The sequence below is a fragment of the Anser cygnoides genome, chromosome 1, assembly GCF_040182565.1.
Source record: "Anser cygnoides isolate HZ-2024a breed goose chromosome 1, Taihu_goose_T2T_genome, whole genome shotgun sequence".
Taxonomy (NCBI): domain Eukaryota; kingdom Metazoa; phylum Chordata; class Aves; order Anseriformes; family Anatidae; genus Anser; species Anser cygnoides.
The window spans coordinates 194,273,621-194,292,996 of NC_089873.1; the positions used below are offsets into that span (position 1 = coordinate 194,273,621).

The window sequence follows — 19,376 nt, forward strand, 5'->3', positions numbered from 1 at the left end:
TATCCAGTCTACTCTTCAGATCTAATTTTAAATTAGGTACACGCACACACAAGCCAGTCTCATCTGTAGGATTGGTTTAAGAAAAGAATGTGTGTGTGTGTGTTGAAAGAGGGGGGGAATGTTGCTTTGTTTTCACACTTTAACCAATTCATATTCTTTAGCCAATATTGGAGCATTAAAATATGAAATACACAAGATGCATCTGATCAACTGTTCTCAGTTTAAGGCACAAACAACAAGCAATGCCACCTCAAAGTATAAGAAAGATTTTCCAAGCATTAGTGAATGTCAGGAAGCCCACTACAGTAAGAGAGTTTTAGCAAGCTTGCTAAAGCAGCTTGTCTGGAACGGCAGCCACCGGACTAGACCGGCACCCAAACCAGCCAGAGTGAGTTATTCTGGCCCAAGCCTGGATCTATGCTGCCCTTTATCCTCAAGGGACTCACAAATCTACCCACCATCACTTGGCTTTACGCAACCAGCTACACAAATACGAACATCCAGCCACATAATCAGACAAGTCCTTCCTCCTTTGTTTCAGACCTAGCTGTTCTCCCAACCACCAAGACATCTGGTTTCATTTACAGGTCTAATGGAAAAAATAACCCTAATTTAGAAGAAAAAAAAAAGTCAGAAATGAAGCTGAATCAACTCAGCTTGCAGCTGTGCTGTCACCAGATAAGATGCAGAGAGGGAAGCATCACTTTCAGGCTCACCTCTCAGTGCCAGGAAGTCACCCTGTGTCCCTCCCTGGATGTGCTGTGAAACCACATCCCTAGACACAAAATGGAGACAGGGCAGCACGCAGTCTCTGATGCTTCCAGAAGAGGACAGCTGTCTCGCCTCACTTGTATTATTGGGCATTGCTCACCTCAACTTTCACCAGAATACCTCCCTTCCTCCCCCATACACCAAATTGATCCCTTAAAGGAAAACAAGCAGTTCTTATTTAGAGTAATTATAATAGTAAATCAGTATGTACATGTCTTATGACAACAGAGGGATAAGAAGTCTAATAAGTCTACCCGTTTCTGTGAGAACATACAAGAAAACTTCCAAGACTAGCTATGGTCTTGCTTTTCCTGTTAGCAGCTCCGAAGTGGGCTAGTTGGCAACAGCTTGGAAAAGCAAAGAGGAAAGAAAAACAATAGACTGTGACAGTTCATAGGTGTTAGGTACTCATAACAGTACCCTGGACGTACACAGATACAGAAATTTGAATAAGATGTCTGAACTGCAGGAGAACTCCTGTATCTTACATGCAAACCAACAACATTCAAAGCAGTGGGAAAAAGCTGAACTCCTTCCTTTTAAGTATTTAAAGTATTTATTTACTATTACCTATTTTCTCGAAGGGGAGAGGACCTATCCTGCAGGTAAACTGGTTGCATAGCTAGTGTCAGCAACAGGTGCACACATTTTTTTACAAACATGGTACCCTCTTCCACAATCAAGGACTGATCTCTAGCTAAACATGGAATCCACTTGGCCAAGCAGAACGAACACATCTTTGCCAACTGGCTGAATGAAAGCAGAGCAAAAGTGTCTTTGAAGCAGAGCAAAACCCAGAAGTTTCTAGAGTGCATTGATGACAACTTCTTAGCATCGGTGACTGAGGAAACCAACATGGGAACCTTGCTGGACCTCGTACTTACAGGCAAGGAAGAACTGGTCAGGGATATGAAGGTCAGGGGCAGCCTCGGCTGCAGTGACCTGAGTGGTGTTCAGGAGCCTTCAAAGAAAGAGCAATGGAAAAAGCACAATCACAACCCTGGACTTCAGAAGAGCAGACTCTACCCTGTTTAGAAGAATCCCATGGGATATGGCCCTGGAGAGAAGAAGTAGGTACCTTGTCACAAAGGATGTGAGAAGGCTGAAGGTACTCAATGCTTTCTTTACTCTGGTCTTTACTGGAAAGATTTGCCTTCAGGAATCTTGGTCCAAGGAAAGTCTGGAGCAAGGAAGGCTTCTCCTTGGCAGAGGTCCGGGAACACTTCAACTGGACATTCCCAAACCACTGGGTCCTGACAGGATGCATTCAGGAGTGCTGGCTGATGACACTGTGAGGCCATTCTTGGTAACCTCTGAAAGGTCATGGTGAATGTGGATGTTCCTGAGGACTGGCAGAGAAACGGGCCAACAGGAACCTCAGCAAGTTCAACACACGGAAACGCCAATCCTGCAGCTGGGGAGGAATAACCCCAGACATCAGTACAAACTGGGGGCCACCAAGTGGAAAGCAAGTCTGAAGAGAATGACTCTGGGGCTTCTGGTGTGCACTGAGCTGGCCATGAGCCAGCAATGTGCCTTTGTAGCATGGAAGACCAACAGAGTCCTTGGATGCATTTAGGAAAAGCGTTGCCAGCAGGTTGAGGGAGGTGATCCTTCTTCTCTGCTCAGTCCTTGTGAGACACATCTGGTGTGCTGGGTTCAGTGCTGGGCTCCCCCATATAAGAATAGATATGGGCATACTGGAGCAAGCCCAGCGAATGGCAACAAAGATAATTAAGGGACTAGAGCATCTGTCACACCAGGAGAGGCCGACAGGGCTGGGACTGGTGAACAGAAGGCTCAGGGAGATCTTATCCATATGTATAAATACCTTATAGGGAGAGAATAAAGAAGACTGAAACAGACTTCTCAGTGGTGTCCAGTGACACGACAAGAGGCAATGAGCACTAACAAAAATACAAGAAATTTTGTTGAAACATTAAAAAAAAAAGAAAATCAACTTCCTTATAGTGAGGGCATTCAAACACTGGCCCAGAGAACACGTGCAATCTCTATCCTTAAACACATTTGAAACCCAAATGACCATGGCCTAGAATTGACACTACTCTGTGCAAGGGGGACCGGACTAGAAAACCTCAAGAAGTCCCTCCCAAACTCAATGATTCTATCAGATAAAGTTGGTGAAAAAGAAGTAAAGAGCTGTTAATTATGTTCTTAGATACACACTAAATCAGTTAATATAATAGTTTTTCTACCTTAAGGCCCTGTAGCATGCATAGCATGGACTCACCTTTGGCCCGTTTTATGTAGGCATCAAGGAAGTAACTGAGAATAGGAAGTCATATCCTTATTACTTAAGGTAATAGCTGAATAAAAATCAGGGAAAAGTGACCGGTCTGGAGCTACTGGAATCTGTTGGGTGCAGTTAATGGGAGTAGGGCACCTTAAGTTCAGGCATCACATTTAAGCAATGCAAACTAACTAACACACAAGTGTTTTGGATTTCTGTAAAAGGCAGTTCAAATCCATTTTAGCATCAGAATAGTGTTTGTTCAACTGGACAAAACTCCTTTACAACTCAAGTTGAGCAAGACTACTAATGACTCATCAAGTACAAAAAAATACGAATACCCCATTTGGAAAGAAGCACTAGAGAATCACAGAATATCCTGAGTTGGAACGGTCCCACAAGGACCACTGAATCCAACTGAATTCCACACAGGAGCACACAAAAATAAGACCAGACATCTGTGAGCGTTATCCAAATGGTTCTTGAACTCCAGCAGGCTTGGTGCCATTACCACTGCCCTGGGGAGCCTGTCCCAGTGCCCGACCACCCTCTGGGTGCAGAACCTTTCCCTAACCCCCAGCCTGACCCTCCCCTGCCCCAGCTCCATGCCGTTCCCTCGGGTCCTGTCGCTGTCCCCAGAGAGCAGAGCTCAGCGCCTGCCCCTCCGCTCCCCTCGTGAGGGAGCTGCAGGCCGCCATGAGGCCTCCCCTCAGCCTGCTCTGCTCTGAACAAACCAAGGGACTGCAGCTGCTCCTCATACATCTTGCCTTCTAGACCCTTCACCATCTTTGTAGCCCTCCTTTGGATACTTTCTAATAGTTTTATGTTCTTCTTATATTGTGGCGCTCAAAACAGCATGCAGTACTTGAGGGCGAGGCTGCACCAGTGCAAGCAGAGTGGGACAATCCCTTCCCTCACCTGGCTGGCAGTGCCATTCTTGATGCACCCCAGAGTATGGTTGCCCCCCTGGCTACCAGGACACACTGCAGGCTCATTCAACTTGCTGTTGACTGGAACACCCAGATCCCTCTTGTCCCCCACTCTGTACGTACGGACAGGGTTGCTCCATCCCATGCACAGAATCTGTCTCTTGCTCTTGTTAAACTTCATATTGTTGGTGATTGCCCAGTTCTCTCATTTGTCAAGATGTCTCTGCAGGGCCTCTCTACCTTCAATAGAGTCAACAGCTCTTCCCAATTTAGTACCATCTGCAAACTTACTCAAAACACCTTCAAGTCCTCCATCCAAATCATTTATGAAAACATTGAAGAGAACTGGCCCTAAAATGGAGCCCTGGGAAGCCCCACTAGTGACCTATAGCCTTTATCCCGGAAGAGTCTCGCACCAACTTTTATTGCTATGTTAATATAACCACATCGATTCATTAGGAGATGAAAAACGTCCTTCTAAACTGTGCTGCCAGTAATCAGATAATCCCTATGAATTACCTAATTAGTTACTAATCAATTTGTCACTTAATCATTTACATAGCTGTAAAAACCATCTCTGAGCATCTCTCTGCCATTTCCTTCTCTCTAATCACTGAGGAAGTATGAACCTCCTGCCTCCCGCCAGACAAGTTTCTTGCTGTGCACCTAGACCAGTGGGGTCAGAATGGGTGAATGCTGCAGGTAGAAGCATCACCCACAGGCATGTAAGTGAAAGTCTGAAGATGCAGTTATCTCAGGATTTAACAACAGTAAAGTCTAGCTCCAAATCTGATAACCAACACTCAGATTTTACTGATAGATCACTTTTCATATGAACCTACCAAGGAAAAGTATCCCTTAAACCACTCTCTTCTAAGTCACTTACTGGTTTATAATCTTAAAGAATCTTTGCTTTGACCTCTTGTATGTAACCGGATACAGCAATTACTTGTAGCAATGGTGCCTAATAAGGATTTTTTAAGTATATCAAAGTTAGTTTACTATTAGACTGGCAGTGGGAAGGAGAGATTTGATAGCTGTGTACACAGGGAGATTGACATAATTAACCTATGGTTATTTTAACAGCAAGTACAAACCACTGAACTCTTACAGACCTCTAGCCTGATTACAAGATCGGCATACTGTGTGGTTGAGGAAGAAGCTTGCAAGAGAACCTGCATACAGTTTTAGACAATTATACAGAACATCAGTGCTTGAATTGGTCAAGGCAATTCTGTTTCCATTTAAAGACAAAAGCAAAAGCTTCATGGTCACATACCTCATTGCAACATTGCTGCCATCAATAACTATTGGCCTCAGGTTGTCACCATCCTCCGTCACATCCTCCTGCAGCGGAGATTCTGACCTCTGAGACTCTATGGAAGACGCTTCACGCATTACACTAGTGTTAGCATTAGTTACAGACTGATCAGTCTCAGTTTTATTCCCAAGTTTGACAAGTTCTCCCAAAATATCGTTTATTAAAGCATCAGTACCAAGTTTATTTAGTACAAGTTGAACCTGCTCTTCAGAGTAACCCAACTTAAGTGCAAACTCCAGTTTGGTTTGATATTCTTTCACCACATCAGGGGGCTTTTTGACTTCCTTCGGTACTATCTGAGCCTCTTCTATCCTAAAGTCTTGCAAGATCTCATTTCTTTTTAGAATATGAGGCTCTAAGCAAGGAGATCGGCACAGCTGTCGGTGAGTCTTAGGCAATAAATGTGATTCTGATGCAGAATTATTCAGTTTCTCTGAATCATTATCGGAATTTGTGCTTTCTTCAGAGTCACAACTGGAGCTTCCTGAAGTCTCTTCAGATGCCTCCTTGTCTACATCTTCTTTCCTAGAATTAACCTTATCCATCGTCGGCTTCTCCGCCATCGACCAAGGTACAATTGCATTTATTTGTGTGCCAGTGCTCCCCACATAAAGATGGCCTAAGTCATGCCCCAGGTGATCCTTCAAGCCCATGAAGCTGCTGCATGTACTTGACTCCACTTTGCTGTTTTTCTTGTATTCCTGAATATAAAGTGTTCCGTATTCCTGAAGAGAGAACAAAAACGTTGCAACTGGTTACACATCTTACTTGTTTTGTATTTTCTTCCTGCTTCCTTGGAACTGCATTTATTGTCTCCCAGAAATGAAATATGACTTATTTTTTAAACACAGAAAACTTTTTTCGGAAAAAACAACAACAAAAATTAATAAGGAATAAAAATAGGTAAGCCGACTAACAACTGTTTTCCAAATGTATGAAATGCTTTTACTTAATCATTTCTAGAAATATGAAAGAATAGGAAAGTTCATATAGTTTATGAAAATAAATAGTTTAGGAAAGAATACGAAACCAAATGCTACAAGTTTGTTTACTGTAACTCAGAACTCATCAAGACCTAAAGGTACCAGGTATTTCTTTTAACTTTAGACAATACTGCAACAATAAAAGAAAGATGCAGCTATACAATACAAGTACTATAAAAACCTTTTAAATTAAGTAACTTAGGTTCTCTGTTGAACAGAAATTAGCACAATACTAGATTATCTGGCTTATTAGGCAAATATAAGATGCTATCATAAACAAAAGTTATTAGTAACATAAAACGAGGAAAAACTTACTGGCCCTAAAATACACTATCACTCAACCTATTTCTGAACTCTTTCATAAAGTGATAGTTAACTGAAGAAAGACTAATTGCTCTCAGAGTACTGCATTACTAACATATATAGGATGCAGAGGCATGGATTGATCTAACGGTCAATAAAGCCAATGGAAATCCTTGCACTGATCGCACCAGGCTATTCATCAAGCCAATAAAGCAACAAAATTAAATGCTAATGTCAACTCTTGGACTTGACTTGTGCAAGCCTTTTCCTGGATCAAACTAAATATATAGGAGGAAGTCACATAGGAAGAACAGAAAGAGAAAAGTTGCAGTTTTCCGGACTTTGTACACTTGCTGCACCAGTTTTTCTGGAGAACTTTTGTATAATGGCAGTTATACAGAAGTTAGCTACCCATTTCATCACAAAGATTACTTTCCACAACCTATACTTCTAAAGACAGCTTGCTACCTCTTTCCCGTATTTTGTTCTTTTAGATGGGATTTTTTTACTAACTGCTTCAATTAAAAAAGTAAAAGACTTCTCATAAATGACAATGGTCAACATGAAGCAATCGTACTGCAAGGTTACGATAAAATAATAATAAAAAACACCAAGGGAAGACTATGAAACAAAGAGTTCTTTCACATTTCCATCTTACAAGGCAAAATATAAGAGTAAGATGTAGATCCAAGGGATTTCACTTGAACTTGACAAATACAGTACTGACACAAACTTCATCAAAGAAGTTACACTGAGAAAAAAACATTATGCTAAGCAGAATCCCTTGATCTACACTAATACAAGTTACAGATACGTCCCACAAAGAGCCAACATCTCTGACAGCAAGTACATTAACTCTCCCATTACCTTACAGGAGAGCATTTAAGAATAACCCAGTATTTTTAAAATACGGTGTATGTTCCTCTTCTGGGGATAAGGATCTGGGTGCACATGAGCAATTCATCCAGGCTGCTCTTAAGACTTAAGGGAATCAAGCAAGAAAACTGGTCCCTGATTTAATAACAGAGCATCCCATAGGCACTTAATGCTAAGATATCATCGCTATGGTGGAGATTTTATCAAGTGAATAAAAAAAAAGTTTACCTGAGAGTTTTTACTTAAAATAAATAAATAAAAATCATCAGAAGCATTTTTTGTATCCAGTGCCATAATCCAGTTAAGACTGACCACTAAAAATATTCTACTTTGAAGTTTTATTTTGATCTGACTGTTAGAAGAGAGTAAGGCCATAACATTCTCCCAACAGCTTATCAAGGAATATTACATTCCCTTAACTTGAAGTTTTAGGATTTCAAGCCATACCACAGACTAAACAGAACAAGAAATTAAGAAATGAACCTTTCCACCCAGTGATTTACTAACTAACGTAATGCACTTGATAGCACAGTGCTAGTAACAAATCACAGCGATATCCCAATAAAAGAATACAGTTAGAAAACCCAACGCTGTGGCCTTCATAGAACTGACCCCCCTCCCAAAAAAACAACAACAACAAAAAAACTCAAACAAGAAAAACCTATTGGAAGCAAGGCTGCTAAGCAACAAGCCCTTAGTTGCTAGGATGCACTCCTTTAACATACCATCATGAATACTAGCGCGGCAAAAGAATAATTTGGTATGAACAAAAGCCCATGAAAAAGAGTGGGACTTAAGTGCGTCTGGTTTCCCCTCTGAGAACAATGCAGCTGCCAAACCAATCTGGAAGGCCCGACATCATTGTTCCCCAGCCGCAATCTGCTCTGACTCGAGGAAGTCCAGTTAATGGGCAACACTGAAAAGTTGAGCTGGCTCATGTACCGCCGCCGCAGAATGCGCTCGGATAATGGGTCGCTGCCTAAACCCGTGTACTGTGAAATGTCATTTTAGCACTGAGCTAGGAGAGAGAGGCTGGGTTTTGTTTTTCCTTTTTTCCCCCCCCTTGGAAGTGTGGGGGGATGAGGTTGGATATTAACAGCATGGCATAAAGAAATCTTGAAATGCCTCGATCACTAGGAGGATTTTGTTTGCTTAGTGTTAAAATAATACTTAAGTTGTTTTCCAATTCCTTCTTCACTGAAATCTGAGTGCCTCACAGCAACTACAGTCATAACACCCTCCAGTGTGATTAAAAAACCTCATTGGCATATGAATATATCTGAAGATCAGACCTAATACGGAGCATAGTTGAGATGATTTGCACATCAACTACATACAAAAAGTGACCACAAGTTGAGCTTTGTGCATTGTTGGGAACATATATATCCCAGCCTCACATCCATCTGCTTTAAGTCTCATCAGCCTCTCAAGGGTAGTTAAGATGAGGCATCTACTGCAAATCCCGAACTGAAAATTTCTGAAATAGCTGTGCTTAATAAGCAGTATGCTATTCCTGGCATTTGGCCTATACCCTGCATGCAAACTGTACTTGTTTTCAGACCAATTTTTGCAACATCTGTGAACTTTGCACACTGTATTTGTGGTCAGCAGCATCTCTTAGAAATGCTGGACTTGGGAGCTCCCAAGCTGATGTCCCTTACAAGAGCCCTTGGTTAGAACCGCGAAAATCAGACGTCACTGTTAAGTGCTGCTGGAGTTGATTTATTTTATCTTGACCTGGTTAGTGAGGAGCACTATGCCAGAATCTATTTATTTGGAATTCAAATTCATTCAAACACTAGTGTACCTAGATATAGGACAACGAAGGTCAAAAAAAAAAACCACAAAAAACAGAAAAGGTGGCATTTATTCAAGGAGTAACATCAGATATGAAGAACTCCTTACATTCTTTATTTACACAGAACTCTCATTATGCACATAAGGTTTTGAAGTATGCTTGCTGATACAATGCCATATAGATAACAAAAACATCCACTATGAGTTCTGACTTGACTGAGTGCCAAACAAGCAAAAAAAAAAAAAAATCAAAAAAATCTTGTCAAGAAAAGTCTGCAACTTTTGGTTATGCTCACAGCTGAGTAACATAACTTGCTTTTATGTGTAAAGAAAAAAAAAATTGTCCAAATTGGGGGTTATCAATTTCATTATACTTACAGCAACACAACTTTTAAGAACAAACTACAGCCTGTTTGAAACTAGAGCATCTCATACTGGGTTCACTGATAAAGGCCCAAAATATTGTATTATTGAGTCACTTATGAAGTATAAACGTAGTATGTTGGATGAGCACTGTGCTACTACATCGTAGAACTGCATTCCTTTTTCTTTTCCATTTTCATCCACTATTCTCCACTAACTGTTAACAACAATCAACTCATTAATTCACAGAATATTTCTATTTCTCAGAGGAATGTGGGCAAAGAGATCATCTAATCTTTTAATGCATATTCTGAATATTATCCACTTACAATTGAACATACGAGAAGTAGTTTAATGCAAATTTTGTTCATGGAGGAAAACAACAAGGAGCAAATGGCATGTCTTGTGGCAAAGTACCAGAAATTGTGTATTCTCAAAAGAATTCAAGAGTTTCTGAAGATACATTCTACAGTGAAATAGATCATCTTGTTTTCACGCAGGAAGTTTTTTTTTCTAAATCTTCTAAAAAGAAAATGGGAAATATTGAAATCACAGTTTGTTGAAACACTGTAATCACTTGTCACAAAGAAGTGCATAGCTGATAAGAAAAAATGAATGTATGTTACTCAAATCGTAAAGATACTGCAACAATGCAAATAAAATAATGAATATGTAATAAATACCTACTGCTGTAGTTTCTATGTATTTAATTACCATTGTATTTCAGCGAGTGCTGTTGTCTGCATCATTCTATCCAACAAAGGAAGGATGTCCCATTGAACAGATTGGTTAATGCTCTGGGGCAACAGATGTCTACTGGAACTGCAGGAGACCAGCAACTGGTGGCCTGCCCATCTTCTGAAAACTTTCAATAGACTCATGCATATGTTCACACAATAGGGCATGTGGTAGAAATGCAAACCTCTTTTTAACCCTTTTATATGCTCTCTTTCCCTCCCAACTCATATATGAAGGTCTTTGGTTTTTTTTTTGTTTTGTTTTGTTTTTTTTTTTTCTTTACAGGATCCTTGGAACACAGGCTCATGGAGTATATAGCGCTTGTTCTTCAGTCTAACATCTGAACTCAAAACATAAAACAAAACAGATTAGAAACTTTATAAAAATAACTATGCTAGATCCGACACACTTCTGAATAGCTTTCAGAGCACAAAAGCTTTGAATGGAACACGTTTCCACCTGAGAATATCCTAATGCTCTCACAATACAGTATCTCTGCACAGCCCACAATGGAGCTCTTCCTATTTTCACAAACAGAAAAACTTACCCATTGTATGGTACAAAGTAAAAGTTTTCTTTCTTCTTCTAAAAGCGTTTTCTACCTCTCAGAAATTAAAATAAGCAATAGCCTACTTGCAAAAAGAATGTCAATACCCATAACTCAAGGTTGAAACCTTCCCTTCTCCTCAAGGGGCTAGAAGAAAATTTGTTCTACTGATGGCTACTGCCTACCATTTTCAGGTTCTTGGAAATGCACTGTTTCTAGTGCTTTTAAAAGTTCCTTAATAGAACGCACTGAGCTAGAAGATGACTCTTTAATATACTTAGTCTTCAGATAGATTTTTTTTTTTTTTAAAGAGATACCCAGAGTGTGCAAACCTCAGCTGACGCATACGCTAGCTACGTTGTCAGAGCACAAACTGACCTGCCGGAACATCAGAAAGGTGAAGCGTCCCATTTCTGCAGAGAGAAGCCCGTATACTTACGTTCGCTGGAAAACACACAGACATTGGTTTCTTGTAGCTGTTCCAGAAGCAACTCCTTAACACGATTTCAGCTGCAGACTTCAGGCAAGCAAGCAGAACAATGAATGGATGAACAGATGGACCCGCAATGTCTTTGCTTAACCTATTACTGAGCGGAAGAGGAGCCAATCACAACCCGCAGAGCTCACAATTAGTTGGCCAGGCAGATGCAAGGCAACCTCCCCACCCTGCATCAGGTTTGGAGGTTTCTAAGATAAGCAAGTTGATGTCATTCGCAGGGTCTGCCCCGGGCAGCATGTGTATTAACGAGGGGTATGCAGCAACAATAGGCCATACAAAAGAGACTAGCAGGCAGCTGCTGTATGAGAGCCAGAGTCATTAGGGAGCAGGCTGCCAACAAGAAACACCTGGCTTGGGCAGACTTCGGCTTCTCCTCATTGTTTCTAATTCATGAAACAAAGAAAGGAATTATTTTTTAAGTAGTAAAAGTTGTGAGTTCCTATGAAAAAAATCACTCCTGAGGAATATAATCTCTTCTATCACAGAAACTAAAAGTTCTTTTTTTGGAAAAATTTTGAAGAGAAATAAATCCATCAGTAGCTATGTGCGTTCCCCTTCTCTTGTTAGCAAAATTAATCATATCGGTACATTGTGCAAGGAGGTATGAAAGGGGCCCACACTAAGCACTGAAATGTATTCAGAAACCGCTTTCTGAATTTCCTGACACTTTTGTGCATCAGTCAATAAGTGTAATAAATTTGCATTTATACACAGTTATAACAGTACTTGTGGGTATATTTCAGTTTCAGCAGAAGGCAAAACTGATTAAACTAAACTCACATAATATTTATACGCGCAATAATGCATATTTTTATGCAATGGCAGTGAAACATTAGGGCACTTGATAGAAAGGCAACAAGAAGCACCCTTTTGTTCTGGCACCACTCCTATTTGTTTGTAACAGAACTTCTCTCCCTGTTATTTCACATGCCTGTTCTAGATGTCAAGATCTTCCTGCTTCTTTGCAGTGATGAAATATTTGAACAAAAGTCAGGAGCTAGGCAATAGCCAGCTTCTCTTGTTTTTATTTTGATTGAGGTAAGCCACACAGATACCCAAACCCAAACTCCAGTCCTGCTCCCTGCACTTACCAACATTTCCAATACAACAGGCCCTATAACAGCAGCAAAGTTTGATGTCTGATTAAAAAAAGCAGAGTCATACGGCCTTTCAAATAAGAAGCTGCCACAGCTGGTAACTTTAACACAGACAGCTCAGTGCAGAGAAGCACACAGCCCTGAGGAGATTCTATGTTTGCAAATATTCACCTGAATGACTGCTAGAAAAGCGAATTTACTGACCTTCAGCATCTGCACGTGGCTGAAAGCACTACTGAAAACCACAGGGTCAGCTGTTCTCGTCTGCCTGGGAAGACAGGCGACCTGCTGGGAAACTTCAGCTGTGATTTAGAAGAAGTAACGAATGTGAATAGGTTTGTTAGACCTCTCTGGGTGATTTCCCAGAGCTTTACGTGGATATTAGTGATTCAAGACTGTAAACGAAACCACACGCCATCACGCTACTACCTGATGACTTTACCATACGTCCAGATACAAAACCGAAGATCAGGACCCCCAAGTTTAGTTCCTCTGCACTGTCCACTAAACACTCCCGAGAACAACAGCTAGCACCACTATTTTGGGGCTTTTGAGTCGGCGGCAGGAGGAGACTCCTCACTAATTTCTGCCACCGTGAACACAAAGACTGAGGGAAAGCTACCCACGAGCACAGTGGGAAGCCTGATCTCCAGCACTGGATTAAGCCTCTTTGCAAACAGCGAATAAAAGCAGTGATCTGAAAAAGCTAATCAGTCCCTGCTGTGGTATTTAGACTACCTCAGTTGCCGGTATTGGATAACGTTAAGCATGTTAAAACTTCTGTAGACAAAATAAGAAGCCAGTCCAGTTCCCCTATGCCCAAGAACTGCCCTTAAAAGCAAGCAGGATCACTTGGCTAGTCATTAGTTTAGTATCTCCCTGATTAGAGCCAGGCACTTCTTCCGTGATACCAGAAAGGCCTGTTCTGGCAGAGGGCAAGAAAGATACCATTTACATACAAACTGAGAACTTCCCAGCACATAAACGGTGTACTTATGGCTGCACACACACAATTAGGACACAATATGATCTGGCTTGAAAACCTACCTTAAAAAGAAGGGTGTAAGTTCTGCAAGTTTACTTGCTAAGATGGGTCCCCTCAATGTCTTCTGCAGTAACAATAAGTACAATAACAAACAAAAAAAACAACACACGAAACAAACAAAAACCCTACACTACAAAGCAACTTTCCATACTGCAACTGCGTGTCTTCTGGGCACCAGGTCTGAACGTCGGCTGCTGATAAATCTTCATGCTAACGCCACGCTGCAGCCCTGACTGTGACTAAACTCAGAACAATCTCAAGACTTGTGTTATATTGTTTCATTTGCATAAAGTATTCTAACAAGCTGCAGTTGCATGAATTAAGAAAACATTTTTTGCATGATGTCAGTTACGTAAAACAGCTGCCTGTACTTGAAGAATTTTCTCAGCTCGCCCCTGAAAGAAGTTGTGCTGTCGAAGGTTTACAAAATGTCAGATCATCCTATTAAATCATGTTTGCAATGACAGCAAAGCATTCATATTAAGGTTTTAACCAGTACACTAGGCTTCCTACTGGGATTGAGGAGGTCAACAAAGAAACCTCAGTAAGAAACAATGTGGGTCTCCTGTCACATCTGTGACGGGCTACAATAGAATCACTCGAAAGTACACAGTGCAAATTAACAAAGAGGGCTCTACTTCTTTGCTAAAACCTGCAAATCCAATAACTTGACTAGCTCACCAACCTCCTATTACCTCATTTAAAATACAAAGAGTCACGAAGTTAAACCCCGTCACCAAAATACAGCATATGGCAGTTCTTCAAACTTCTGACCTTTCAAGATGGGGAAGCTCCAAACACCTACTTCTCGTGGCTCCCACAGATCCCACACTGCATACAGCGCTCATCGGGTCTCTAACACCACTTGACTGAGCAGCAGGCTAGCCCAAAATTGTGAACTGGCTGGAGGTGGTGGGTTAACTCGGACTCAGAGGCAGGAAGAGACTTGAGGAGAGCACAGAGCCAGGTGTAGGATGCTGTAGGGGTGCAGCCTGGGGTAAGCCCCTCAGCTGGGCAAGGGGTGGGAAGCAAAGTGTCCCCTCCTGGTCACTGCTGCACAGCCAGGTCCGAAATGCACACCTGGGAGGGTCTGAGGGACCACAGAGACAGAGCTGGAGCAGCTGGAAAATCTGGACTGCCTAGGCCAGCAGTATTTGGGAAGTACTACTATAATGGAAACTGGGGGACAAAAAAGAAAAAAGTTAAAAGTCGTCTTCTACTTTCAAACAACCCTTGTCATTTCAAGCATGAAGACAAAGCCTTTAAAAGAAGAAATGATTGTATGCAAGCATACAGAGTGGTCATTCTGTAACTCCAGGGCTACGGTTGCAGCAATTAGATGATCTGCCTACTAAAGCATTTCATTATCTTTTATTGTAGAACTTTATGCTAAGTCTCCAGTAATAACCGATGTATTCACAAGAATAGACTGTACAAGTTAAATCAAGCACATAACACTGCATTTACGAAAGAGAGACAAAGGTTGTATACTAAGACAAAGCTCACATTGCAAAATATCCTACATTGACTATTGTACTTGGGAGCTACAAGGGAAAAGCTTATATTCCAAATGATGAGGTGGAAACAGGCGTTCAAGACCAGGCTGGACGAGGCCCTGGGCAACCTGATCTAGTGGGTGGCATCCCTGCCCATGGGAGGGGGCTGGAACTGGATGGTCTGTAAGGTCCCTACCAACCCGAGCCATCCTATGGTATGATGCTATGAAATACAGCAGAAATTCCTCTTCACCAGTCAGTATCTTGAGTGATGCCAAGTATCTCAAGCTCAGCACTTTGAGAGAAGTACGCTTAGTTTGGAGAAATGGTTAAGTGGCACTCTAGACTCTATCCACATGTGGTCACAAAACAAACAAACAAAAAACCACCGCCACTCTTACAGCCACGCAGAGGAGAGAACTAACCGACCAGTAAAAACTCCCTAGAATTCAGAAACACAACTGATGTTATGATAAAGATGAGTAATCCTCTTTCTAGAGAAAATAGCTACCCTTCAAAAAAATATTTTTAAAGTATCAATTGCATTTGAAAGTGAAATGTGATTTCTCCATAGGAAGATATATAAAACCACTTCCAAACGCAAAAAGCGGAGCGGCAAAGAGTTACTTCAATTTTGGAAAGACAACTAAAGGTGCCTGTAGTTATCCTTAAAGTTTAACAAGGTAGAGATGCACTTTCCACCAGGCCATCACCTTAAAAGAGGTCAACAAGTTCCCAGTATAAGCCTATTAGATCACCGGTATTGACAGCATACAAGACTTGAGCAAGCTGTTGCTCAATTCATCACATCCTCTAATATGTTTTAAAGAGGAGAGGAAAAACTTCAGCTTTTTCTTTTCCAGAAGTAGCAATTATTTCTTTGCTGACCATGCATATGAACAGCTGCAGTCTTTCCTCATCTGTGGGTAGACAAAGGCCGTGACCACAGGCTCTTTGCCATGAGATGACATGGTGCCCACATGCAGCTGCCCCCAGCTACAGCCTGCCTACTTAAGGAGGCCGACGGGATCGAGCTCCATCAGCCAACTGTGCAGAAAGCACAGAGCAGAAACACTGCAGTCACCCTTCAGCATCACACCGAGCAACTCCTGAAATGAAGCACGTTTTCTTGGGCCAAGAGCTTCATTCTGACAGTGAATAATTTTGATGATGTGACAAAGGAAACAAACAATCAAAACACCACACAACTAAGAAGATAATGGAAAGGTAGTTGCCTCAGCCGCACAACTTCAGATATCCATTGCAGGCATGGATCCATAACCAGTGCTTCTTCCAAGGAATCACAGCATCACAGGTTGAGGTTGGACCTCTGGAGGCCCCTGGTGCCACCCCTGCCCAAGCAGGGACACCCAGAGCAGGCTGCCCAGGACCACGTCCAGGAGGCTTTTGGAGATCCCCAAGGAGGAGACCCCACAGCCTCTCTGGGCAGCCTGTGCCAGGGCTCCGTCACCCGCCCAGCACAGAAGTGCTGCCTGGTGCTCAGAGGGAGCCTCCTGGGTGCCCGGCTGTGCCCATGGCCTCCTGTCCTGGCACTGGGCACCGCTGAGCAGAGCCTGGCTCCGGCCTCTCTGCACCCTCCCTTCAGGGATTGAGGGACACGGATGAGATCCCCCTGAGCCTCCTCTTCTCCAGGCTGAGCAGCCCCAGCTCTCCCAGCCTCTCCTCACAGCACAGATGCTCCCAGTGCCTTCATCATCCTGGTGGCCCTGCCTTGGGCTCTCTCCAGTATGCCCAGGTCCCTCTGGTACTGGGGAGCCCAGAACTGGACCCAGCACTCCAGGTGTGGCCCCACCAGTGCTGAGAGGGAAGGATCCTGTCCCTTGATCTGCTGGTTCAACTTTGCCTGATACAGCCCAGAATACCATTTGCCTTCTCTGCAGCAAAGGCACGCAGCTAGCACGAGGGTTTTCCCATGTTTAAGCAGATGCTCCGACTGAAGCATGGTTAAAACCAGGCACAAACAACCAAATTACACGACCACACCTGCACAAATAAACCAGTGCACGCACACACAGAGGACATAGCCACAGAAGTCCTGCTTCCAAGAAGAGTAAGTCAGGTGACCAGAAATTCTTGGTGTTTTGGGGAAATAGACACACAAGAGCAATCCAAACTGTAACAGGAAAATGTTCTTTTTTACAGGATGTAAATGAAATTTCACCATTCCCACTCGAGGTCACTCAAGGTTTGATTTTGAAACTATGTCTACGTCTGTAGAAGAAGATACTTTCACTCCCTGTTGAGATACAACCCTGAGCGAGACCCACCAACCCTGTAGACCTTCTTTCAGGATCGTTCCCTCAGTTACAGTCTCCCGAGGGAGAGAATTCCCCCCCCCCCTTAAAAATGCAAATATCATGGAAAAATACAACAGCTGCCACTAGCACTGAGGGTAAGTTCAGAAGCTTTCTTTAGAAATGCACTGTAATCTAGTATCTTATATTTATTTCTGCTCTTTTTGGTGATGCAAGAGCCTACAATATGTTGTTATTAAGAAAATTACCCAGATTAAAAATCCTTAAAAAAAAAAAAAAAGACAGAAAAATCACCTGCCGGTGGTTATCAAATTCCAGTCTGTAGCCACTTACGGGTCTATCCTATTTTTATACAGCTTGCTAAAGAAAACCAAGAGAAGCAGCTTCCAACCTGCGCCTTCCAGCTCTACTACTAAGTTTTTCCTTCTGATTGCAAACCACGATGTCGAAAGCCCATCGTGCACAAGGGTGGCTGCTGATCAACTGCTCTCATCAACACCAGGGCAGCGCGGAACATGCAGATTTCCGCCACAAACTAGATGACGACAATTAGTTTAAGATCACTGCCAGAGGACATTGTTTCATTCCTTCCTTATTTTTATTTATTTCCTCATGAATCGAGGCAGAGACACTGACATACAAATCGCTCTAGAGACAAAAAAGGAGTTTCCGGCGATACACGTTGGATTTGATCTCTTCCCACTTCCAGAATGAGTCACGGTGTCTGGGTGCTTTCTGAACATGAAAATCTGAACTGTCTAATTAACTTTCCTTGTGACAATATTGGGCGGCCAGACAATGCCTACAACTGTACAAAGTGTACGCCGTCATGCTTAGCAAAGTACTTTTATTCAAATTTGTTCTGTCAGAAGAAAATCCGCTAACAAAACTAACATGGTTAAGTGGAAAAAAAAAAAGTATTGTCTTCATTTAAATACAAATTTAAGAGACTTCACTAGTCAACCTAACATCTTTTATCTGTGCCATGCTATTATTAAGAGTTTGAAAGGAGTGTCGGAGGAAAATAGGCTTCTCAAACTGTCTAGCGACACAGGCAGGTTGTGTTTCAGGTCATGCTGCTGGCAACAGAGCTCCTTAATCTCCAGGGTTCCTGGACAGAGTTCAAGGTGTTGGTTGGACTCTGTGTAGCCCTAAATGGCTTCACAGGGCTATGCTTATTTGAGAGACAATTCCTGTGCCTGTACCACACTGCTGCAGTTGTCATTTTGGACTGGAGCCTTCTCCGAGAGAGCTGCCAGCAGCAGATTTTCTGCAAGACTTTCAACTTTACAATTCACTCTCTACAGGGATGAAAAAGCCAAAAAAAATATGTTAAGGTTCAAATTTTTACTCAGATTTTTAAAGTAAAGAATTAAGAAAGAGACAGCAAATGCAGTTTGCTGAGACACACACAGTATATAATTCTTTCCTGCTTTCTGGGGAATCTTTTAATAGCACTGACAAATAGTAACAATAGCCAGATCATATAGTAAGTAGGTTACTGTAGCTGCAAATCCAAGCTCAAAAATAAATAACGAGAAAATAGCTACCCAGAGGTCGATTTGATTACCTGTCATCTAGGTACGGGTTTTCTTCAGATTGCTGTATCCCAAAACCCAGGAGAACCCACCGGGAAGTCCACACACTAAGCTATGCGCACCAGCCTTTAAAATCCTAATTTTACATATTAATAAAACAGTTTGGCCACTTTTGTTTAATAACCTAATATATCAAGAAGAGACAAACCATCTGGTAGTGATTTTAAATAACCTTTGTAGGTCTTCAAAGTTGCAGATTCATTTCGTTCTAAGCTCAGAAGGTTGCAACTTTTAAATTAGAAATGAACATTGCAGACCAGATTTCCTCTATGTTTAGTCCCCACTTTATCATTTTATTTTTAAAGTTGGAATGCAAATCAGATTTTTGTCCTGTGAATGAATACCTGTACATAGTCCTCCATTAAAGTTAATACATTTTGATTCTTTTTGGCTCCCCGAGCTCACATTTTCCTTTCCTGAGTTCCACCTTCATACACTGAGTGATGCTGCATTTAGAATTAAATAATTTAGTTTGGAAGGGATCTC

At 41.9% G+C, this 19,376-nt stretch overlaps 1 protein-coding gene across 20 annotated transcripts in view; it reads right to left on the minus strand.

The window, feature by feature from the left end:
- Positions 1 to 19,376, minus strand: part of ZC3H12C (zinc finger CCCH-type containing 12C) — a 50,446-nt gene that overhangs the window by 21,831 nt on the left and 9,239 nt on the right. For 16 of the 20 annotated variants that reach the window (XM_048047045.2, XM_013188199.3, XM_048047042.2 and 13 more), the window contains one exon: positions 5,231 to 5,997. In XM_048047045.2, the coding sequence (XP_047903002.2) occupies positions 5,231 to 5,925 (695 nt within the window). In that variant the 5' untranslated portion in view covers positions 5,926 to 5,997. The other 4 variants (XM_066989813.1, XM_013188206.3, XM_066989814.1 and 1 more) reach the window with 4 other exon arrangements.